Source organism: Protomyctophum bolini, assembly GCF_963924005.1.
Source record: "Protomyctophum bolini genome assembly, chromosome: 22".
Lineage (NCBI taxonomy): Eukaryota > Metazoa > Chordata > Actinopteri > Myctophiformes > Myctophidae > Protomyctophum > Protomyctophum bolini.
Genome location: NC_137883.1, coordinates 19,911,644 through 19,936,221, shown reverse-complemented (window position 1 = coordinate 19,936,221; position 24,578 = coordinate 19,911,644). Strand labels below are relative to the sequence as shown.

The following is a 24,578-nucleotide window of genomic DNA, read 5'->3' as shown; positions in this document are numbered from 1 at the left end:
ATGCTTGCAAAGCAATGCAATGCATTGTGAGCTTGCAGATGTGATAACATGCCCACACACTGTGAGATGGTAGCTTGATTATTATTTTTGAGTAAACGTTTTCGTCCCAAAATGCCATACCCCCAAAATAGGGATTGATTGTCTCCACCAGGCCGAAGGCATGGGGAGAGAGTATGTTTTGCACTCCGTCCGTCCATCCGTGTGTCAGTCCGTCTGTGATCAGCTAATTTCCGGGACCGTTAACCCGGCCGATGCTAAATCTTTTCACACTCCCTGGATGCCAACGATGAACCTCTGCCCCAAAATTTCCAGAACCGCCTGTTATAGCGCCACCAGGAGGCCACTTTGTGCAAAACAAGTTTTTGGACAGTACACCTACAGATGTTGTCCAAACATCATGCAAATTGGTACACAGTCTCTCTATAGCCATTCAACGAAACAGGTCTTTCAGATTTCTCAGACTTCATCCTGATTGGCTTCCAAAGTTCGCAGGAGTGCTCAGTTTCAAACAAAATGCTGCAAATCATGAACACATCGTGTGATTTCCGTGAAATTGTGCACGCACATTCCCACTAGGCAGAGGAAGAAATGCCACATGAACATTTTCAACTCAGCCTCATGGTGGCGCTATAACTGGCCGAAAAGTGTTTTTACCTCTAACTGCACGGATCAGTGGATAACTTTGTATGCCAAGGAAAAACCTTTGCCTGGAATTTTTCACATCTGCTCTTTATAGCGCCACCAGGAGGCTGACATATGTTAAACACATTTAATAATATTACTCCCTTTAGATTTTATCCAAATTTCACGCAAATCGGTACACATGCTCTCCATAGTCATGTGATCAAGATGGGTTTGTTTGATTTCTCATAATCCACCCTCATTGGCTACGATTGGCTTCTAAACTTTTCAGGAGTAGCCTGCTTTGTACAAATCGCCATAACTACTCAACGCAGCGTCCGATTGTGGTGAAACTGTGCATGCATATTCCCACTAGGCTTTGGAAGAAATGCCACTTGACAGTTTTCAAATCAGCCTCATGGTGGCACTACAAGAGGCCAAGTCGCGACACACACACACACACACACACACACACACACACACACACACACACACACACACACACACACACACACACACACACTAACGAAAGGAGAAGTTAACGAAGGATCTTTTTTTTGTACTTTTGCTCAAACTTTCCATCATGTATAATCGAATATCACATGTCCAACATGTGCACCGAGGTGTTTTTTAGAATAGATTTTTTTCCCACGATTTTGTAACCCATTTTTCACCCGTGTCAATCATCTACTGTGATCCTGGGCTCTACACACCCTCCGCCAACCTGGGGAGAGCAACGGACTTAACTCATGCTCCCTTCATGCCTGAGTGTCCAAGTTGCTCCTTTACACCTGACAGGGGGGAGTTTCCCTGGCGCGTGGAAGGAACACGTTATTCCAACCAGTTCCTTTCCCCTCCATCAGGCGCCCCGGCTGGCCAGGGGGAGGCAGTTTAGAGACCAGGACTACTGCATGTTTTTGTGAGGGTACCTACCCTAGGGGACACGGGGAGAACATGCAAACTCCACACAGAAAGGCCCCTTCGCCAACCCCGCCTTCGGGTATGGGCACTGATGACGCGGAGGAGGAAACACGCCGCGAGCACCCACAGACCACAGTGCCCCGAGCGGGAATCGAACCCAGGACCTTCTAGCTGTGAGGCGACAGCACTACCAACTGTGCCACCGTGCCCCTTTAGAATAGATTCTAACACAAATATGTTGGGCCAAAGACAACAGTGCCACCATCTCCACTGATGTTGGTACAGCTACGATACCACTGGATACTCCTCTGTCAACACGCAGCCCATCTCTCTGAGCTCAATGTGCATCCTCTCCGGATGTGCGTCCTCTCAAGGATTGATGTGAACTCTGCCCACCATTCCCTTTATGTACCTGGCTTAAGTTCTCACACACTCTTCAGTGTAGGCCACAGAGAACGAAACGTTGTCTTTCTTTTACCGCTGCTGCTGCATAAATACAAATATTTTTCTGGGAGTGGGAGAATCTGGACTGACCATCTCTCTATCTCTCTTCAGGCTTACTAGTGGAAATAATGTTCCGCAGTAGCATTAGAAGACTCACACACGCTAATTTCTTTTCAACCATTAGCCATGCCAGATGTCCGTGCATATAACTAATACTTGTCCGGTATGAACAGCCTAGTGCCAGACAAGCAGCTTTATTCTGAACAATCTGCAACTTTTTCAAATCAGATTTTGTAGCTGATGACCAGATAACAGGGCAGTATTCTAAATGAGACAAAACCAAAGAATGAATAACAGATTTCATTATAGAGGGAGTGATGAAAGCAGAACGCTTCCTAGTCATACCGATTCCTCTTCCCATTTTGATGACAATATTATTTATATGTTTGGACCAAGATAAAGAGCTATCTATAGTTACTCCCATAAGTTTTATTGTATTCACCTGTTCAATTTGTGTGGTGCCAATTGACAGTTTTAACTGAGGATTCTTACCCAACATGTGTCTAGATCCAAGCACAATGGCCTTTGTCTTAGAAATATTTAACACCAGCTTGTTGCACTCAATCCATTTGTAAATGTCTGCTAAAGCCATATTTAAGGTGTTAGTTACAGCTTGCTCAGATGTGGCCGCACTATATAATGTTGTGTCATCAGCATACATAATTGTATTAACAATTTTTATACCCAATAGTAAATCATTTGTGAAAATAAATATAGTATAACAAAGGCCCTAGGCAGCTACCTTGTGGAACTCCACAGTTAATGGGGTTCCATTTTGAATAGCTGGCATTAAAGAAGACTCTCTCCCTGAGAGATAATGAATAAACCAAGATGGTTTATGGTGCTTAGCAACTGTAAAATACTGATAGGACGGCTGTTTGGACCAGTAAATGTTTTATTCTTGTCTTTTGGAAGTGGGATGATTTTAGCTTCCTTCCATACTGTGTGTGTGTGTGTGTGTGTGTGTGAGAGAGAGGTACAGCTGGTACACACACGCATGGGAAGTCAAAATGTCAAATAAGCTTTCATTGGATTCACATATAGGCTACCTGCTTATTCGGGTAACCATTCCATTACACTGGGCCTGTGTTATATTTGTGTGTGTGCTGCATTGATGCGTGCATGCTGTGTGTGTGTGCACGAGTGTGTGTGCGTGCGTGCGTGCGTGTGTGTCTACCATCGGTATATGTGTTAATGTATAAATGCATGTGTCTGTGTTCAGGGACCAGTGTTCATTTTGCTTACATCCACTCTTGTGTAAGCACAACACAACACAGGAATGTAGGCCACCAAACTAAAAACCAGTAAACACCATAAAACGGCAAACAATATTTACACACATTTCAAACAACGTACGCACAGACATAAACCCATAAACCACTAGGTTCTCTACAGTGGGTCCGGGGACCACCAGGCTCCAAATGGACCCTTATACAGCATAACTAAACAGATTTTGCGGTATAGATTGGGGTCCCGCAGTCCGCAGAGCCTGGTAAAAGGAACAATCACAAAGGGGTCTGTGGACTAGTAGTGCATGTATCAAACTGGGGGTCCTTGAAATTAAAAAGGTTGAGAATCAACATAATCTACACTATAAAATCATCAGTGTTAATTTAGATCGGTGGAAGATTCTAAAAACACCTTCTAAATCCTGAAGTTTTTGGAAAAACGTATTTATTCAAAAATTACAAAAAGAGAAAAGATAGAAATATGTTGCTATAATACTGTACATAGCAACAACAACCCAAAATGGGTTCCCGTCTTGATGGGTATAGTAAAACCCCCAAAAGTGTTCCCGTCCTTAAATGTCTGTATCTATCGGTCCATTCACTGCCAAGGTCTGACTCTTTTCATCATTATTATTAAATGTCTGTATCTATCGGTCCATTCACTGCCAAGGTCTTTTCATCATTATTATTAAATGTCTGTATCTATCGGTACATTCACTGCCAAGGTCTTTTCATCATTATTATTAAATGTCTGTATCTATCGGTACATTCACTGCCAAGGTCTTTTCATCATTATTATTAAATGTCTGTATCTATCGGTACATTCACTGCCAAGGTCTTTTCATCATTATTATTAAATGTCTGTATCTATCGGTCCATTCACTGCCAAGGTCTTTTCATCATTATTATTAAATGTCTGTATCTATCGGTACATTCACTGCCAAGGTCTTTTCATCATTATTATTAAATGTCTGTATCTATCGGTACATTCACTGCCAAGGTCTTTTCATCATTATTATTAAATGTCTGTATCTATCGGTACATTCACTGCCAAGGTCTTTTCATCATTATTATTAAATGTCTGTATCTATCGGTACATTCACTGCCAAGGTCTTTTCATCATTATTATTAAATGTCTGTATCTATCGGTACATTCACTGCCAAGGTCTTTTCATCATTATTATTAAATGTCTGTATCTATCGGTCCATTCACTGCCAAGGTCTTTTCATCATTATTATTAAATGTCTGTATCTATCGGTACATTCACTGCCAAGGTCTTTTCATCATTATTATTAAATGTCTGTATCTATCGGTCCATTCACTGCCAAGGTCTTTTCATCATTATTATTAAATGTCTGTATCTATCGGTACATTCACTGCCAAGGTCTTTTCATCATTATTATTAAATGTCTGTATCTATCGGTCCATTCACTGCCAAGGTCTTTTCATCATTATTATTAAATGTCTGTATCTATCGGTACATTCACTGCCAAGGTCTTTTCATCATTATTATTAAATGTCTGTATCTATCGGTACATTCACTGCCAAGGTCTTTTCATCATTATTATTAAATGTCTGTATCTATCGGTACATTCACTGCCAAGGTCTTTTCATCATTATTATTAAATGTCTGTATCTATCGGTACATTCACTGCCAAGGTATTTTCATCATTATTATTAAATGTCTGTACGTCTGTATCTAATGGTCCATTCACTGCCAAGGTCTTTTCATCCGGAAATCTTATTTTGAAGACCATTAACTCCCGGGCCGTGAACCGGAAGTTAAAAGCGACTGTGTAAAATTATTTTAATTCACCCGAAACATACTGCATATTTTGTAACTGCGACCAGAGGCGCTTTAGTGCCGTGATTAAAGCTTATTTTAATTTAAAAACGCAATCTGGTTTTCAGACCGATTTTCAGAATAATTATGTATCTGTGGATCGAAATGAGTAAAACTAAAACAGGCACATCGTTGTTCCGATAAGCACCAAACGCGTCACAAACACATATGTCGACATTGTGGAGCTACAGCAGTGTTAGTGTCCAAGGCTTCAAATGATCACAAATCACATACTGTAACCCGATGGTCATTGTTCTGATCAGCACGATCTGCAATAGTGGCCTGAAAACCTAGTGTGGTTAAAATAACATAACTGAGGGCAGACAGATAGGTATACGAGTGTGATGGATGTGTGGAAAAAGAAAGAGGGGTTAAGGATCTGGATGGCATGAGGGGGGAAATGAATGGGGAGTTGATGAGCCGATAGCAGCAACAAAGACGTCCTGGTTTAGTCTCCTGCAGTGCTTTAAGTCAGCATGGTTCTCGTCAACCTGTGACGGGGGCACTCTACCGGAAGGCTTTATTCATCCAGCCAGCCTTTTACGTCACTTTACCGCATGATCCTTTTATATTGCAGTACCAACATTTCATGCCGTTTAATCTTTACACCACACGGCAGCAGATTGTGGATGCGTGTAGGTTTTTGTACTCTGGCAAATGGAGGTCAGGACAAGGGCTGGGTTTCCCAAACGCATTATGGTGTAATACTTATAGTGCTGAACATGCTCAGATGCCCTCTATTCAGACCTTTCCTAGGCTGTGTGTGTTCCACTTCCTGTCGATTTGATCCAATGAAATCCAATGAACTGGTCAGATGACCAATGATATCCAATGAAATCGACAGGAAGTGGAGCACACACAGCCTAGGAAAAGTGTGAATAGGCCTCACACAGAAGCCTGTGAACATAAGACATTTGTGCATAGATGTGCCACGCAATGGTAGGTGTAGGCCTCAGGCCTGGTATGGTAGGCCTCAGGTTTACCATTCTGAAATGTAATGTAATAATAGTTGGACTGCTGGACAGCTGACAGTAGGCTCTCTTTACTTAAAAAAAGATATACATAAATATAAGAAATATATATATATATTCTTTATTCCCCCTTTTTTTTAAGAGCAAAGAGAGCCTACTATTAGCTGTCCAGCAGTCCAAATATTATTAAATTAAATTTCAGAATGGTAGACCTGAGGCCTACCATACCAGGCCTGAGGCCTACCATACCAGGCCTCAGGCCTACCATTGTGTGGCACATCTATGCACGAAATGTCTATGTTCACAGGCTTCTGTGTTTGGCCTAGAGGGCATCTGAGCATGTGCAGCACTACAAGTCTTACACCATATGTGTCTGGGAAACCCAGCCCTTGAAGGACAACTTATGTCATTGTCTTTTACTGATGAGCACCATTGACCATATTCCATGGGCATACTACTAGGTACTCTGAACATGTCAACAACTCTCTCTCTCTCTCTCTCTCTCTCTCTCTCTCTCTCTCTCTCTCTCTCGTGAATGCCCTAAGTGCATTTCTCTGGTCCTGTTTTCAGTCTGTCTCTGGCCATCTCTCCCTTGATGATAGGCAACCAAAAGCATCACATCAAAGGAAAAAAGACAGAAAGGATAAACACTGATATATAGGAGAGGAGAGCAGTGCATGGTAGTACAACATGAAAGGTTTGCATTAATGACCATTGGTTGTACCCTACTTTTCACCATGCACTCTATGATGGGGAGTGATTTATGACAAAGCCAAGCTCTCTGCCTCTCTCTTTCTCTCTCTTCTTCATTCACTCTTAGCCACGCACACAAGAATTACAAGAATAAAGCAAACTAAATTCATACAGCACACATGTCATGTCATCTATAAACGTGCCATGATTCACGCTTATGGTCATAAACTGAATGTAGACATTATTATTATTATTTTTTAGATATTTTTTTTTGCGGCTTACGCCTTTTATTGGTTTTTTGAAGGGACAGACAGTAGATGTAGACATTATTTAGATGCCAGACATCCGGCAGCATACTGTAAATTAGTAATAGTCACGAAGTCTACTCAGCCACTGCACCTCAAAAATGTATGCATCTGAAGCAGTATCTTCTGCTTGATGATCAAGACTTACAGTATGCCATATTAGTTCTCTGAGCAACACACTATGACAACCTAAACAAAATGATCTAAGGTAGCAACCGGGGTGAGTGTGAAGTTTGTTTGTTGTTGTCATATTGCTATGTCATTTTGAATTGCCTTACTGTTGCTATACAAATTGCCTTTCCCAGTATGCAGACAGGGCCACACTAACTAGCCATTAGAGTTTAATACAAGGGTTCCCAAACATTTCATTTGACCCCCCAAAACAATACTATTTGAACTGGGGACCCCCCAACCCTGACAAGCGCTTGGAATGTAGGCAGTATGTAGTTTGACTCGGTTCCACAGATATCGTGGAAATGTTTTCACAATGTTCACCTCTTTCTTACCTTTGGCCAATTTGGTAATTGGTATTAAAAAGGTCTTTAAGGTTCTTGCAGACTGGATGCGTTTTTCGGAAAACCGGCGGAAAAACGCTGCTAAAAATCTGAAAAATGCATGCAGCAGTGTGCAGGGACCTTTACTGTCTTAAATTGCAACTTTAGAAATGTGCAGATACCCTGTAAACCAACATAGCCTGCACAGTATAAGTGTATACAGTGTATACACTTATACTGTGCAGGCTATGTTGGTTTGTTTACTGTTGAGTGAGGAAAAAAAACCAAGTTTGGGAACCACTAGTTTAACATGCCTGGAACCAGACTGTCATCTCTGCCAGCGAACGTCATCACGTTTGTGATGCCGTTGATGCGGAGGGTGCATGAGTGTCTGTGACGCGATATTACATTCGAACGGACTGGAAATGAGCACCTGTGGTAATTGAGCTTAGTAAACATTGACCTTGGAGGGTATTATAGAGGCGGAAACGCATCATACACATGGAGGCTCATTTGTGTATGGACGTGTTAACAAGCCTTTATTGGCCTTGTAAAGCTCACTGGGTCAAAAGTTATGCACACACACACGCACGCACACACACGCACACATCTTCTGTGACCTAGAGATGTCATGAGATTAATGCATGGGGAGGAGATGGGTCATTTTAAATAATGGAAACACCGGCCCCTAAGGAGCTGCATGGGCCGCATGACGCCAATAGGTAGTAAAATTACCCTTGAAACTGCCAAGACCAATAGGCTCCAGTACTGCCTACATGCTGCATTCCTCTTGTCTGTTCTGCGCGCACACACACACACACACACACACACACACACACACACACACACACACACACACACACACACACACACACACACACACACACACACACACACACACACACACACACACACACACACACACACACACACACACACACACACACACACACACACACAGCCATTTAAGGCCTCCTCGCACATCGCTGACTGGCTTGGATGAAGACACAGATAAGGTGGAGTGGTGCTCCCTCTATGTGAAAAACAAATGACAGCCTGAACTTAAGCTTAATTTACAGTGGTGTAAAAAGTAACTCTGTTACAAGTAAATGTCTGGAATTGAAAATGTATTTGATTAAAAGTAGAAAAGCTCATAGTAAAAAGTACTCTTTATAGAATGTCCTATTTCACACAAGTGTTCAAAATTGTGTGAAAAGTAGCAGATCCACAAGTTCACAACGCGTCGCAAAGTGACACATTGTGAGCTTATACATTGGATAATTTCAAATAGCCAAAGTGTGTAGGTCTATATGGCTCAGGCTGAGGTGGTAAATGTATGTTTTACATTTATGTTTTATAATGTTAATAATAATCAAAATCTGTAACTATAGTAGTAGTGGACTAAAAGCATAATATTTGCCTCTGAGATGTAATGGGGTAGAAGTAAAAGTATTGAAAATGGCAAAGTACTTAGTTACTTTCCATCACCGTGTACTTATACTTTGTCACATGATGGTGCCGTGCAGGCCGGTTATAATCTATAAGCTCACAAAGAGCTTATAGATTGTCTATGTTCAGTCCACGACATCGTTGCATGTCACAGCATAAAATAGACATAATTCATTGCTGCCACTGGCAGAGTTTTAAGTCCCCCTCCTCCACTCGGTTTTCTACAGTTTATGCCTCCTAGAGCAGCAATTCTCAACCTGTGGGCTGGGGCCCACTGGTGGCCCATGGGGATATTGCAACTGAGCCTCTAAAAGTTATTGGTAAAACGCTAAGGGCTATATCTTGTGCCAACCCCTTACCTTACCCCTTATCTCTAAACTTATTTGCCTTTTTTTTTTTACGACTTTGAAAAACCTTTTAAAACCATTACTATTTTGCACGTGACCCACCAAACTGACCATCTGATGTAAATGGTCAAATGATTTGGGCTATGAACGCTTTCAAGAATTTCAAGTGGGCCCTGATCCTGGAAAGGTTAGAAACCAATGTTCTAGCATGGATGACTTTGACAATACAGATTATTATATTGCGCAGAACTTGCGACCCGAGTCACATTCTTCTCTACACTTCCTCAAAGGTGTCAAATTAGCCACTTGCTGAAACCTGAAAACACTTTGCTTTTTGCTTCGGTGGTGGATAACCTTCCAAAGAAGCGAGGCTTTTTTATTTGCATATTTGAATATTCATAGATCCAGAATAAATGTGCCGCCAGCTCCTTTTCAGAGTTTAGGAAAAACGATGTGAATCACTGTCTATTAATAAGGGACATCTGCACTTATAGCAGTATAGTTTAATGACCTACCATGCAATGCACATTTTTATTGAGTTATCCGGATAAAACTTGTTCTAATGAGCAAGCACACTGCATTACATTTTATGATGATTTCATGTTGATCTTCTCTATCATTCAATGGGCAATGTCATTGTATTTCTAACTAAATTACTGTATGTGCCTATGACAAATATCCCCTATAGGGACAATAAAGTCTATCCTATCCTATCAGGGGTAATAACACCAGGGATAATAACATTGCTGACTGATTGATTTGTAGTGAATTAATTATTCCTTTGATGCAGGAGATGACAGATGACAGATGACAATCAAATATTTCTACATGATGTACACCTTCAGTTAAAGCAGCAGTACAGAATCCCTGTCATTGTGTAAAAGCAATGTACAATTAGTTTAAATTAATGTTAATTCCATTACAACAACTAGCAGTTGACTGGCAGTCAACATCCAACATTGCTGTTTTAATGCATGGAATGCTATTCCCATTTTGACCACTTGGTGTCACACTGTCTTTGGAAACCAGCACAAATCAGTGATCTGCACACAATCCAAGCCTGCCGGAAAGTATATTTATAGTATGTCATAGCAAGTACATAGTATATAACATAGCCTACATGTAGTCTGGTATCATAACTCATAATACAGAAGTGTGTGTGTGTGTGTGTGTGTGTGTGTGTGTGTGTGTGTGTGTGTGTGTGTGTGTGTGTGTGTGTGTGTGTGTGTGTGTGTGTGTGTGTGTGTGTGTGTGTGTGTGTGTGTGTGTGTGTGTGCGTGCGCGTGTGTGTGTGTGTGTGTGTGTGTGTGTGTGTGTGTGTGTGTGTTCATTTGGTGAGAAGGGGAGGGGATGGGAGGTGAAGTGGAAGCAGTGGTACTCCCAAAAAATTGCATGGGACTTGTACTTTACATGGGAAACAAATGTGATATCGAAATTGGCCCCTAATGTCTGAGTGCACAGAATTTGTATTTTACACAAATGTGTGTATTGGCATTATCCACCCAGATGTGAGAGGATTTTTATTAAGCCTATTAGATGGAACTGTCATCTCACTATCTTTTAACATTTTTCTCCCCATAATGGACATTAACTTGCTCTTTCTGTGTGAACGGGTCGAAAGTAAAATCCTAATGTATACTAATGAAACCAAATGGACCTGTGAACAGTGTTGATTTTGTTGACTAATACTATGACAAAACATGTTTGTCGACTACCTTTTCTCACTGACTAAATGAAAACTAAGCTATGGTGACTAAAACTAAGACTAAATATATTGACAGACTAAAATGTTAGGAAGGGAGTAAGGGACTAGTAGACAAGAGATCCAGCAAGTCATTTTACACTTGGTTGCTTGCTAAAAAATAGCAGATCTACAAGCTCACAACGCGTACACATACATGTACATTGTACATTTTGAATTCCGGACTTTTACTAGTAGTTCTATATTGGCATTGCAGTATTGATACTTATAAGTAAAACAATTGAGTGCCATTTCCACCACAGCAGCATCAGATGAACTCCGTTTGGAGCGATGCCCCTCATCTGCACTGTAATTGGCTAGCGAAATACAAGGTTCACTCCCACTCCTATGCCACGCCACTTTTCCTTCCTCCTTCGAGATACCGTCTACTTCAGTGGAGTGAGGTCATATCTCCACTCCAGGCCCCAACAACAACAACAACAACGTTCCCTTGAAATGCTTTACAGTTTAAGTCTTCTCAAAGTTGATTAGCTTGGATTCTGATCTGTTAACAGAACACAATAGTGTGTGTGTGCGTGTGTGCGTGCGTGCGTGCGTGCGCGCGTGCGTGCATCTGTCTGCCTACCTTCCTCCCGGAGAACAACGCACACAGCTGATGCATGGAGCCTCCGTTCTTGGTCAGTTCTTTCTTAAGGGTCTTGGGCGACGGGAGCGTCCAGCCGCCCTTGTGGTGGTGGTGGTGGTGCGCCGCGCCCACCTCCAGGCAGTTGATGGCGTTGTCGGAGGTGAAGCAGGGCGTGCGTGAGTCCTGCAGCAGGCTGCCCTCGCTGTGGGTGCGTCGGCGGAGCGAGTTCTGCACGCTCAGCCCGCCAGCGCCGTGCTTCTCGCAGGCGGCGGTGGAGCCCTCCACCATGCTGCGCCTCTTGCTGTCGCTGCAAAGTTCATTGTTACCTTAATACCTTATACATGTTCATTATTATTACAAAACATAGGCTACACTACCAACTTCAGCCCTGTGTACATGTACATTTCGGCTGTTATATTTAAATATTAAAATATTTGTAACTGGACATTCTGCATAATGACTGCTTTTACTTTTCAGACTTTCTTTTTGGGGTTTTTTAAGATATTTTTGGGGCTTTTTTGCTGTTATTGGTAGATTTACAGTAAGGTAGAAAGGAAACGGGGATAGAGATAAGGGGGGGGAAGACACAGTAAAGTTCGTCGCGATCGGGACTCAAACCCTCGACACACTATCCTGCTAGATTAACAAGCCAAGGTGCCTGGACCGCTAAGCCGTCCCAGGCCATACTTAAAGTCCATTTTGATGTCAATACAGTACATTACAGTACAGTACATTTACCTGCGCTGCAGGTAGGTGTCGTCGCTGTCATCATCATCGTCCTCTTCGTCATCGTCATCGTCATCCTCGTCCTCCTCCTCCTCCGACTCGTAGGCCTCCTCGTCAGTGTTGGTGGAGGAGAGGCCGTCGGCGCTGAAGGAGCGGTCCAGGCGCAGCTCGGGGATGATGAAGGACGAGGAGGAGGAGGAGGGAGGCGCGTTGATGTCCGCCGGCTCCCCCCAGGAGGAGGAGGGAGGCGCGTTGATGTCCGCCGGCTCCCCCCAGGAGGAGGAGGGAGGCGCGTTGATGTCCGCCGGCTCCCCCCAGGCGGCACCGTCTTCGTCCGCGGTCACCGCTTCCGGGTTCAGGTGCAGCTCCGCTCCCTCCTCCTCCTCCTCCTCCATCATCTCTCCTGGCCCTTCCTTCTCCACCTCCTAATAATAATAATAATAAGGGTAATAATAATATTAACAATCATAATAAGGACTAAGATGAAAACCATTAACCTTTGCTGCCCCTAGTGTTAGCATGGTTGTACTGCCCCAGGGGCCGCCCGTCCAGGCCCACTCTATGGAGCTGGTTGTCCTTCCGGGTTAAACAGGAAGGTGGGGGCTTCCGGAAGTGGAACGACACCACACAACACAGCCCACAGCCTTTAGCTAGCAGAACAACCAGCTACATTTTCTCAGCGATGCGACACAAAATCACAAAATCACAAATGATTTATGATCGTCGGGTGCGTGCCGGCTCACCATGGACAGCTCTCTAACCTTTGGAGATACGGCGCTTTGAAAATCGGGTTATAATGGAGGCTCAACGGAGCTGGATTTAGAAATCACATCGCTGCTGGTGCTATTCTAGCCGGAGAAATGCTAAAAGATGGCGCGTTCATATACAGTATATGGATTAAACATACTGTATGTCTACGCTTATAAGCGTAACTGGCATAGATATGTCCCAATAGCCTAGCTACGTTTAGAAGCGTAGATGGCAAGAAAATAATTAATGCGTTCTAATCAGTGGTTAAATATACACAGCTAAAAATGTTGTAAAAGCACACAGGGCATCAATAATAAGTCAATTTTAGACTAAAAGGAATAGAAGGTCTTTAGTCGCCTTTTAAAAGCATGGTCGGGGAGGGCATTCCACAGCTGAGGAGCAGCTGAGCAGAAGGCCTGGTCCCCCATAGATTAGTCTTTTTGTCTTTGAGTGTGTTTGAATTTCCAAATTCACCTCCTCACTCCCGGCGTTCTGTAGCTCCTCCTCTTCCCCGTCATCTTCATGATGGGCCCTCTCTTGCCCTAATTCCTCTGCTCCCTCTCTCCACATCTCCAAATCTGTGCCTTCCATGCTCCTGCAGTCCTCCCCCTCGGTATACGACGGCGGGGGCGTCGGGGGCACCTTGTGGCGCTCCTCTGACCCAACGGACCCTCCCAGTGGGCTGTAGACCTCCTCCAGCTCGGACGGGTGGGGGCTGCCGAGGGTGGGCGGCTCTGACGGGCTGGAGGGGTACAGGCTGCTCTCCTCGCCCTCTGAGCTCCGTGGGGGCAGGTGGAGACCGCGCGCACCTCCACCCAGCTCACAAGAAGAGGTGTCCACCTTAGGCTCCAGCATCTACAAGGAGCACAAGAACAGAAGATGAGTATTTCCACCTGCATGCGCTGCTATTATACGACCCTAAATACAAATAAAACCGCAGGGAGAGCACCTCCTACCACCGCAGTTAACGACAGTTAACAGGTAACAGCGGAGTTAACAGTAGTTAACACAAGAATATGTACAGTAGATTAGAGACAATGAATGTGGACAATGTTTTGTTCAAGCCCTGATGATTTTACAGCAAAATAATGAATGGCCAAATAGTGTGGTCAGTTGTAACAATTCCAGTAAGTTTAAGTGCATTATATACTGTATGCCCTCCTAGGCCTACTGTTACTACTTCCTGTTAGACAGCTAGCATTACAAGACATTCACTTAACAAGCTCCCCAGGAACCAGGCCTATAGAGTAGTGGTTCTCAAACTTGTTCATGTCAAGGACACCCAAATGAATATGTATTTTGCTGTGGACCCCCACCCCTGTCTGAAACCGTTTTGTGCCAGGGACCCCCATACAAGGTTTGCGTTGCATCTACAAGCAGCTTGTACAGTAGATCTGCTATTTTCAAAAAGCTTGTTAAACTGATTTTTGAGCTCTGTGAATGCAGAATCTGTAGTGGCTGCTCAAAACATACTAATACACAATGAGGCAAGACAATAATTCAGACTTCAAAAGTATAAGTGATTTTACTCGACTAAGGAGAATTTACATGACCCGTCAATGCCATGGAAACCCATGCAGACTGGCTCATTGAGCAACAGGGATTCACAGTTTTTATCACATGAGTGTCTGTTGACTGATTAGGACAGATAAAGAGCTGAAGAAACAGTCACTACTGTCTTAGGACAGTGCTATAGGCATAACTGAGCAAACAAAGGAAGTAAAGTAGATTACATAATACGCCATAACCATGTGAGTCCTCAATAAAGATTCCAAAGGTTAGTTCCTTAGAACACAGCTCATGGAGAAGAGTTACTAAAAAATACTTAAAAGATACGTTAAGGGATATTAAATGTTTACTTTATCAACACATTTAGCATGGGGACCCCCTGGAAACCCTTCAAGGATTCCTAGGGGTCCCTGGACTGCAATTTGAGTATACTGTACCAGACATTTTATATGACCGAAAAGAACAAAAATACATTCTTTTAAAAAAAGGTTTCAAAAGCCATATTATTTAGGCCTATATGGCATGGCATATTCAATTAAAAAACATATTTAGGCTTAGCATTCGTCCTCTTTGTCCATCGAAATATTATGGTGAATAAAAAGATGAATTTGGATTTGGAGCAGACATTTTTATGACTGAAAAATAAAATAAAAATAATAATAATTCAAAAGCCATATTGTTTATATGGCATATTCACTCCAGAGAACCTCAATTTAAAAACGTATTTAGGCTCAGCATTCGTCCTCTTTGTCCATGCATCAGAATAATAATGGTGGATAAGGTTTATGTGAATGTGCCTGACTGACTACACAATGCAACAGATTAATCTGATGTCCAATTACCACGGGTAATTGGACATCAGATAGCATCATCTTTGGTCTGAGGACCCAGCATGTGTTCAGCTGCATGCTTCTTAACGACGTCAGTATATTCTCATGCAAGCCCGGACCACAAATCCCCAACTGACTACTGATAATGAATGTCGGTACAAATCCATAGCCCTCAATCACACAACTATCACATACTAGCTTCCCTATAGCCCAACCATCGGCCTACGGGCTGCAATTCTCATTGATCTAACCCCACATACTGTAGTATATCTTGTTTCCTGCAACTTTGCTTGGCATAGTGAACACTATAGGCCTTCGTCAGTGGTCAGTTGTCTTGTCTGTCCATCCAAAGCTTTGTCAATAATTTGAAATGAGCCTGTTTTGCTCAAAATGTCACTGCATTGAATAAAATCTGGTCAATGGGACTTTTGGACCCAGCACCCATTGGGGTGTGCAATTGTGCATGCATTTTGACAGGTAGATGGAGCATCAATGGTTCTGTAGATGGTCCATCATATTTGTGCTAAAGTTGGATGTACTACCCGGGAAAAATCACAGCCCCAAAAAAATGAAACAAAGTTAAAACCAATGAGTATAATATCTCTACAGTACCAAATGGAGTAGGAAATCAACCCACACATTTACTTTAAATATAAAGTTCACAAAGTTTACAAATGGACCCTTGCAGGTCTGTAACTCTGAGAGTGTAACAAATGGACGGTCCATTTGGCTCTCAGACTTATGGTGGTCCTTGAAATTAAAACGTCTGAGAACCACTGACCCTAAACAAATTGACATAATTAGAGGTTCCTTGCAACTTAATACACACGCATACAAACATAATTCCCATCCAGGAAACATCCCCATCTTCGTTCTCGCCCATGGAAAGATCGAAATAAACAGCTTCTTCTCCATGAGAGATCAATACCGGCAGAGTGAGGGCCTGCCATGAACAGCCGGCTTCCGAATTAGCACAAACCTAAAGCCCACTATCAACATCAATCTGCTCCAACGTTATTGAGCGCTGGGTGTCAAGTGTGTGCATGTGCTTGTTTGTGTTTGTTATAGTGGGTCTGGAGAGAGCATGAAAGTCAAAGATGCAAAGCGAGGACACGAGGAAATTGGGTATGGGTTCAGCCCCATATTGACATAACCTAAAGCAAGACGCAGGAGCAAATTATAGTACACAAGAGTGTGTGTGTGTGTGTGTGTGTGTGTGTGTGTGTGTGTGTGTGTGTGTGTGTGTGTGTGTGCGCGCGTGTGTGTGTTTGTGTGCGTGTGTGATATACAGAAAGATCTAATCAAATAGTTGCCTGCACTGAGTTATGGCGAATGGTGATGAATGAACCCGCCCGCAATGAATCTTGGAAGTGGAGGTGGGTGGATACAGGATTTTCAGGGGGAAAAGCATCAGCCACTATTGGTTATGATGAATGCCCCCATTCATTTTCCTCAATGACAAATAAGAAATGATTTCTCATGAGTCATATTGACGGTCAGGAGATTTACAGGTCGTTATTGAAGAACAGATATGGTCATAAACTATAAAGGTCTCCCATGGGTGCCTGGTGGCTCCGGCAGTTAGTGCACAGACCATTATGCTACTTGCGAGCACGAGGACTCGGGTTCAAATCCGGCCGCCGCCTTGTCTCGCATGCGTCTCTTTTCTCTCTGCCCTTGGTTTCCTGTCTCTCTACAATGAAGTATCTGAAAAGAAAGCATGAAAAGAAAATGCCTAAAGAAAATCGAATAAAAATAAAGGTCTTTCATTCATTCAGGCTAATGGTTGTTTTTTTCCCCAGAAATCTCATCTACACTACTCTGCTCCTGGGGAATCTAGTTGGTCCTGTGCACTTTATCTACAGTAGTTGGTCCTGTCCACTTTACCTCCAAAGGCCTAGTGATGCATGCTTGTATCACTGTGAGCTTTCCTCAGTCCAGGATACAACGGACCGCGTGTCAGCAAAGCTCGCAGGCTCATGAAAGTCCCTAGCCATCCCAACCATGGAATGTTTCAGATCCACTTTGTACATCTATGCGTGTGAAATGAATAGTTATAACACGTGAGCACATACTGTACACAATCACAGATTGATAATGATTAGAAGTAATTATATGAGCAAATCGTATTTGCCAGCTTGAATTCTCATGCCTGTACTGTTGAACAGTTCATCCGTTGTTCCAGATTCATGTCAGAAAGCCTGCGAGTGAACATTTTTGTTGTGCCTCTCCTGTCACTACTATTATTCAGTCAGTAAAGAACGTCTACTCTTTCAAGTTGTCATAAATTAACACACAAACACAGAGTAATACAAGAACCATGTGCACCGCACACCATGCGTGTTCACTACAGTAGTTGTTATTACTGTATGCTGTGTGTAATGTTACAATGTTGACGAACCAAAAACCAAAGTTCAGTCAGACAACTCTTGGACTGAAATACAAATATTTAATGATACTAAACTATCTATGAGCATAACTACATATATGTTGGCATCAAGGCTCTTTCTCAGTTGCTTTCATTCCCTGCTAACATTAAAATATGAATTAAATGAATGAAATAGGAAGGTCTCCAAAGGGGATCATAAACAGAGCCCATGTACAGCTGGTTTGCAGGGGAGGCGGTGGGATTACAGAACCGCTTCATAAGGCAGCACAGAAAGCAGCAGCAGAACAGCACAATAGCAAGATAGCAGAGCAAGGAATGAGCAGTGACTGATATTGGCCTTCTAGTATATATATTTTTCATTCTTTTTTTTCATAAAAAAGTAATTGAAAAAACACAGTCCGCTCACGCATTAGAAGGCCAATATCAGTCACCAGAACCAAGGAGGATGGGTATTTTCGATGAATCTAACATGGTTAAATGGAGTTTGCCGTTACAATGGGTTTTATTGACCTTATGCACACCGCTGCCAGCAAGGTACTAACGAGCACTTCCAAACTCGAACACTAAAAAATCACCCGCAAGATAGAAAGAGGATAATTCAAGCTTTTACTTTGTTTAATACAATCAGATAGGACTGTTCTATTTGGATGAATGGGCTGTCAATGGGAAATTGCACCTAGTTAGCTGCCATCTTGCTGGCAAGATGACAGTGGTGTGCATAAGGTATAATTATATATAATAATAATAATATATATAGGTATAATTAATAAAAGCACAAAAGCCTGAGTAAAATGATGATGACCAACATCAAAGTGAAATAAATCACTAGCCTTAGAGAAACGGTACTTAGCCTACAACTGTACTTTGATCACTTTTTTCCCCATCAAGACAAAATATCTTTACCAAAAATAGCAAATCTACAAGCTCACAATACGTTGCATTGTGACACATTGTGACCTTGTTGTGAGGCTATATGGAATCAATTGAATGAACCTACCAAAAAAAGCGTCGCTCACACAAGTTTATTGTGCAAAAAGTGACAGGTCTTTATACTCAGACTTTTAAATGTGCTTTCACATCCCTTATGCACACCAACTACCACCCCCCACACACACATACACATTGTCCTGCTACCCTTTTTAATTTCCTCTCAATATTTCAGCATTTGAATTCAGCTGTCAACATATGACAGACTGTCATGACAGGTGCGCACACGGCCCACGCATGTGCACTGAACACTTTGCTCTGCTCCACACACACACACACACACACACATACACACACACACACACACACACACACACACACTCTTGCCCATTCAGTATCCAAGCTATCCTTCTGCATCTGTTTTTCCACTGCAGTGAGACAGGTCAATCACACACTTTCACTTTTTGTCAGTGGCTGTGCATCACTGACTATATACACTGCTTTGTCAAGTACATTCCTAGAATAAATTGCCACGGCATGGCCATTAAGATCAGATTTCAAATGACGTTTGTGCAATGGTGTACCCTCCAAATGTTAAATGTGATGCTAAGTCTGAGCAAAATACTGCACTCCATTGTGCAAAACAAGGCCGCTACTGATAAACAAGGAGGGTTATGTATAGTCGAGTAAAACAAGCTAGCTACAGTAGCTAGGACCTTTTTCTGCATGTCACTCTCTCCTCTCTCTACACTGTACTAATTAAAGGCCCAAAAGAACACTTTGCCAAGAAATACAAGAAGTGCAAAAGGAAGAAAGAAAACTCAACTTTGAAATTAATTCCCCTCCATATAAGCACATTTCATGAAATTAATTTACAGCTTAGGTATTTTTAGATCTCGCTATGAGCTGCGTATAACTAGAACAACAGAAAAGTTCTGATTCCAATCATTCCAATCAAAAAGTATTAAGGAGAAAAATACTGTGTTAACTTAACTTCAACAATGAACAGAGCTTTCTTTCAAATAATTTTGACTCCACTACATTTTTCTAGGAAGAGCTCTTGAGTCAATCATTTTGTTGGTTGATGATTGCAATTGCAATACAGAAATGCACTGATATTAAAAAGACTTTTGCACTTTTGAATATACTTAAGTATAGTTTGTCCACCAATGTTGGGGGTTACACAACTAACCCACAATCACGCACGCATGCACACACACTGCGGCCGTGTTCTCTGCCCCACACACACACACACACACACACACACACACACACACACACACACACACACACACACACACACACACACACACACACACACACACACACACACACACACACACACACACACACACACACACACACACACACACACACACACACACACACACACACACACACACACACACACACACGGGGCAACCCTAGCTGCCTGGTCATTGCAGATATGGCCTGAGACACATGGGAGCCAACTTCAAACACATTCCCTCTCACAGTGCCAGTATGTGATACTTGGCAGAACACCCACATACATACTGTACATGCACATGCACATGCACACGCACACACATACACACGAGCTGACTCACATTTGTATAAAATTAGTTTTATCTACAGACACATAAATGGACTCAATTCACTGCAAGTACAGGTGAACATCCTCGTTCATTTCCATGGCAGTTTTACCGTTATCTCAGTTTCACTGAACTCATGTGGTCTCAATTTAAAGACCACATTATAGCGCCAGGAATGTGACTCTTATACTCCCTGTCTCAGAGTAAAAAGGCCTCGATGAGGACATCCATTATTCTTCATTAGTCTCTGTATGGATTCGCTCTCACCACACCCTCCTCGCTTCAGCTGGTCTTGAATATAATACGATGTTGTGTGTATTTGCCTGCATGTTTTTTCGGGCATCCGGTCACCGGTGTATAAACAAAGAACACAACAAGTGCACTCAACCACTGGACAAGGTCATGGATGAAGCAAAAACAACACAATCTCCAGCCTCACCACGATTATCCCAGTGCTGTAAATAGCAGCAACACTAACTAGATGGGAGGATGGAGGAGGGATAGGAGACAAGGGATAGGAAGCGTGAGGCAAGTGATTAAAGGAGGGGGGAGAGCAGAGTAGAGATGATTACTGTACATCTTGGCTATCTTGGCTATTGTTGCACACATGCCACATAAAAAACATACTCAAATATATACACTTACCATACATACCTGTATAGTATTCGCGGTATAGACATTGTTCTGTCCCATATACTGTGCATTTCATTGAATAAAATAGGCTGTGTCCTTCTCCTCTACTCTGATGGCTTTGGGTAAATGTAGACGATATTACGTTTGCCAACTCCAGCCCCACCCTACATAAATCCAATTAGATTAAATTAGCCTGGCTGTTCGTATATTGTATTACCAAACAAAAGCATGCTCTCTCTCTCTCTCTTTCTCTCTCGCTCTCATACTCGGTCAATCCTTTCCTCTCTTCCTCTATTTTTGCGTTGGCAATTCATATATAACAGATAGACAAGCTTACAGCGCGGCTTGTACATCTGCTATTTTTTAACATTGTTGAAAATCGAAAAACATTTGTGTAGAATTGGCCTCATGTCTTAATGGGATAATTAAAAAAAAACATTTTACCCACGGTTGTCCAGAAGCGCCATAAAAAGGCCTCTGCCCATGCTCTGGACAATTATTGATCACACCTGATCATCCCTAGATCTCCATATATGGAGCTGGCCTGTTCTGACATCACAATGGTGTTCTGACATCAGCATAGACTCCATATCTGGGCATAATAACGGGGAATGGCATGCATTTCCAACTTCCATCGTTCCAACTTCCAAGTAGGAAGGGCACTGCTCTAGTATTTTAAAATAGAGCTTAATTTTTAATATTTCCATTTCTGCTAAGCAGCAAGCTATTATGCTTAGATGATTCATTGTATTTTACTCATGAGATTCCGTTGCTCGAGACTGTATGATGGAAGCATTTGAAAATTGTGAGATGCAACAGTCGGGCAAAGCAAGACTACAGAGGAGAGTACACGCCCCCAGCTCCCACAGCGTACCCAGCGGGAATCGATCGAACCCAGGACCTTCTAGTTGTGAGGCGACAGCGTTACCGACTGCGCCAACGTGCCCCCTTGTAAGGCCATGCTAATGATACCGGTATCAACATCCTGGAAACCCATCAATTATTGAATATATTTGGTCTAATTACACTATTTCCTCAAGAATCACCATGTTACTATTGCCCCATGAACACATATAAGGCACTGTTTGCGTGCATGCGTCTGAGTGAGAGTGTGTGCTTGCATGCACCCGTGCATTTGTCCCTCTATGCAAAAATTACAGAATAGATGTGTTGCACACACCACATATATTGTCCTGTTTATGGCATATTGATTTATGAATGACAGACATAATTGCTTTGTGTGGCATCAATAGTTTAAGAGTCTGAGAACGGAACCGTATCATATCAATCTGTGGGTGGTCTCATTACATGCACCTCCCTGTCAGTGGTGGAAAGTAACTAAGTACATTTACTCAAGTACTGTACTTTTTTTAGTACAATTTTGAGGTATTAGTGCTTTTAATTCTACTCCACTACATCTCAGATCCAAATATTGTACTTTTACTCCACTACATTAATTTGAAAACTTTAGTTATTAGTTACTTTGTAGATTTTGATTACTATTACAAAACATACATTAACCATTCCGGCCATTTGAAAATAGCAGATCTACAAGCTCACAACGTGTCGTGATGCGACACCTTGTGAGCTTGTAGATCGACTATTTTCAAAATATGTTTACCAGGGTATACATTTAAAAACTTTAAATGGGACATTCTGCATAATAATGATGGTATTTACTGTTTTTACGGGACTTACTTGTAACAGAGTAATATCGCAATCTACATTGCGGTATTGATACTTTTACCTAAGTAATAAGAAAATGTAGTGCTTTTTCCATAACTGCTCCCTGTGCTCTGCTCTTGCTCACCCCCCCTCCTCTCTCTCTCTCTCTCTCTGGAAGAGAGGGATGATGCTGTAATGCTCATTAATCTGCCAGGCCTCTCCACTGTGCTAAAGAGAGGAAATGGAAATAGTAGTGAAAAATTAGTTGTGGTTCCCAACCAACCAGTGTTGATTTCCTCAACTAATACTATGACAAAAAAAATCGTTTACACTTGGTTGCATGCTGTAAATAGCAGATCTACAAGCTCACAACACTACTTTCATCAGCCATTACGACGGCATGATCAAGGCCCACCAAAATAAATTTTAGTCAACTAAATCAACTGTAGATTTAGTCGACTAAAACTAAATCTTCTGTCAAAAACAATACTGTCCAGGACCATTAACGCATGTTAATTTTGATGATCAATCAATCAATTCTGTTCCTATTTATTGGTATCATAATGATTTTTTTCTTCTAGTTCAAGTCCTTCACATTCATATTTTAATATTTTTTGATTGATTGAATCAAATAGGAACAAGACAACAGGATGAGAAGTAAAGAAACGATAATATCCAGAGTATTCTGTAGGCTAACCTTTATGTCCTACCAGGGATTCGCATGGAAGACCACATTTCTACGAGTTAGCACACAGACCCAGAAAAAAACATCCAGTTAATCGAGTAAAAAAAAGGGAAAAAAATCTCCCTCATTTAAAATTGAGCAGAAAGAAGGTTAGTAAACCCTTTATATTGTGTCTCAACTTGTATATTATTATCATTTTGTGTTTTAAATGTATGGGCCGGGTGCTGCTTTAACCCAGAATCCTTATTCTGGGAAAACGTTCGCTAAAAGCTCACAACGACCATTTGGCAGGGAATAATATGGATATGAATAGCCAAAGAAGTGCTTTTATGCAGTTTGCCTAGAAGGCATCGCTATTTCCCCCCATGCTGGCTGCAGACTGAATTACCCTGCCATATTGATTACAATAGGGATTTGACCCGACTTTACACTTTTTATTACCTTAGTAGTCTCGCGTAATATATTTTTGTGAACGGAAATGACAAACAGATTACTATTTCAGGAGGTGTAGTTCCAGACTCTATAGTAGAATTCGGAGATTGTGGAATAGTTGTCTGGCTACGTGAGACAATTACCTTAATAATCATGAAGTCATAAAGAATTCATGCGTTCAGTCCCAAGTTTAAAGTCTTCTTTCAATTACCATGATGTGTGTTTTTGTAAATGAAGGTCTCATTAATTATAAAATGGATGATAAACGTAGGGTATGCTTCTAGGTCTTGTCTCTACTGAGTGAAGACCCGCCCTCGCTGCACGTCCAGCCAATAGCATTAGTGTTTTCAGGGCCTAAAATTCCAAGATGGTGGATTTGAATCAGCAGAAAAAGTCTGCAGAAACCAATGGGTGACACCACCGTTCTCTTCATCCACTTTTAACAGTCTACGGTTGGAGAGTATGGCGACTTATTGTGAGCTTGAACGATCTGCTATATTTTCAGCTAAGATAATTTCATGCAGGGCGAAAACAGAGAAGTGCCTGGTATAGAGCCCTGAGGGACTTTGCTCCATGGTGTTTTAGTGGTTAAACATTGATGTGACTGCATTACAGGTGGCAGCTTGAAAAATGACCATCATAAAATGCCTTAATACACAACTGGGAGGAGAAATAAGCCAGCAGCACTGAATGAGAAATAATACATTCCCATTTCTCAAAAGAGCATTTGGACAGCAGGTGAAACCTGGAGCA

At 42.0% G+C, this 24,578-nt stretch overlaps 1 protein-coding gene across 5 annotated transcripts in view; it reads right to left on the bottom strand.

Moving 5' to 3' along the window:
- The window catches only part of rgs3a (regulator of G protein signaling 3a), a 178,780-nt gene that overhangs the window by 40,722 nt on the left and 113,480 nt on the right, over positions 1–24,578 (bottom strand). For all 5 annotated transcript variants that reach the window (XM_080756473.1, XM_080756470.1, XM_080756468.1 and 2 more), the window contains 3 exons: positions 13,656–14,036; positions 12,444–12,856; positions 11,706–12,012 (listed from right to left, as the gene is read on the bottom strand). In XM_080756473.1, coding sequence (XP_080612599.1) covers positions 11,706–12,012; positions 12,444–12,856; positions 13,656–14,036 — 1,101 coding nt within the window. The remainder of the gene's footprint in view (positions 1–11,705; positions 12,013–12,443; positions 12,857–13,655; positions 14,037–24,578) is intronic.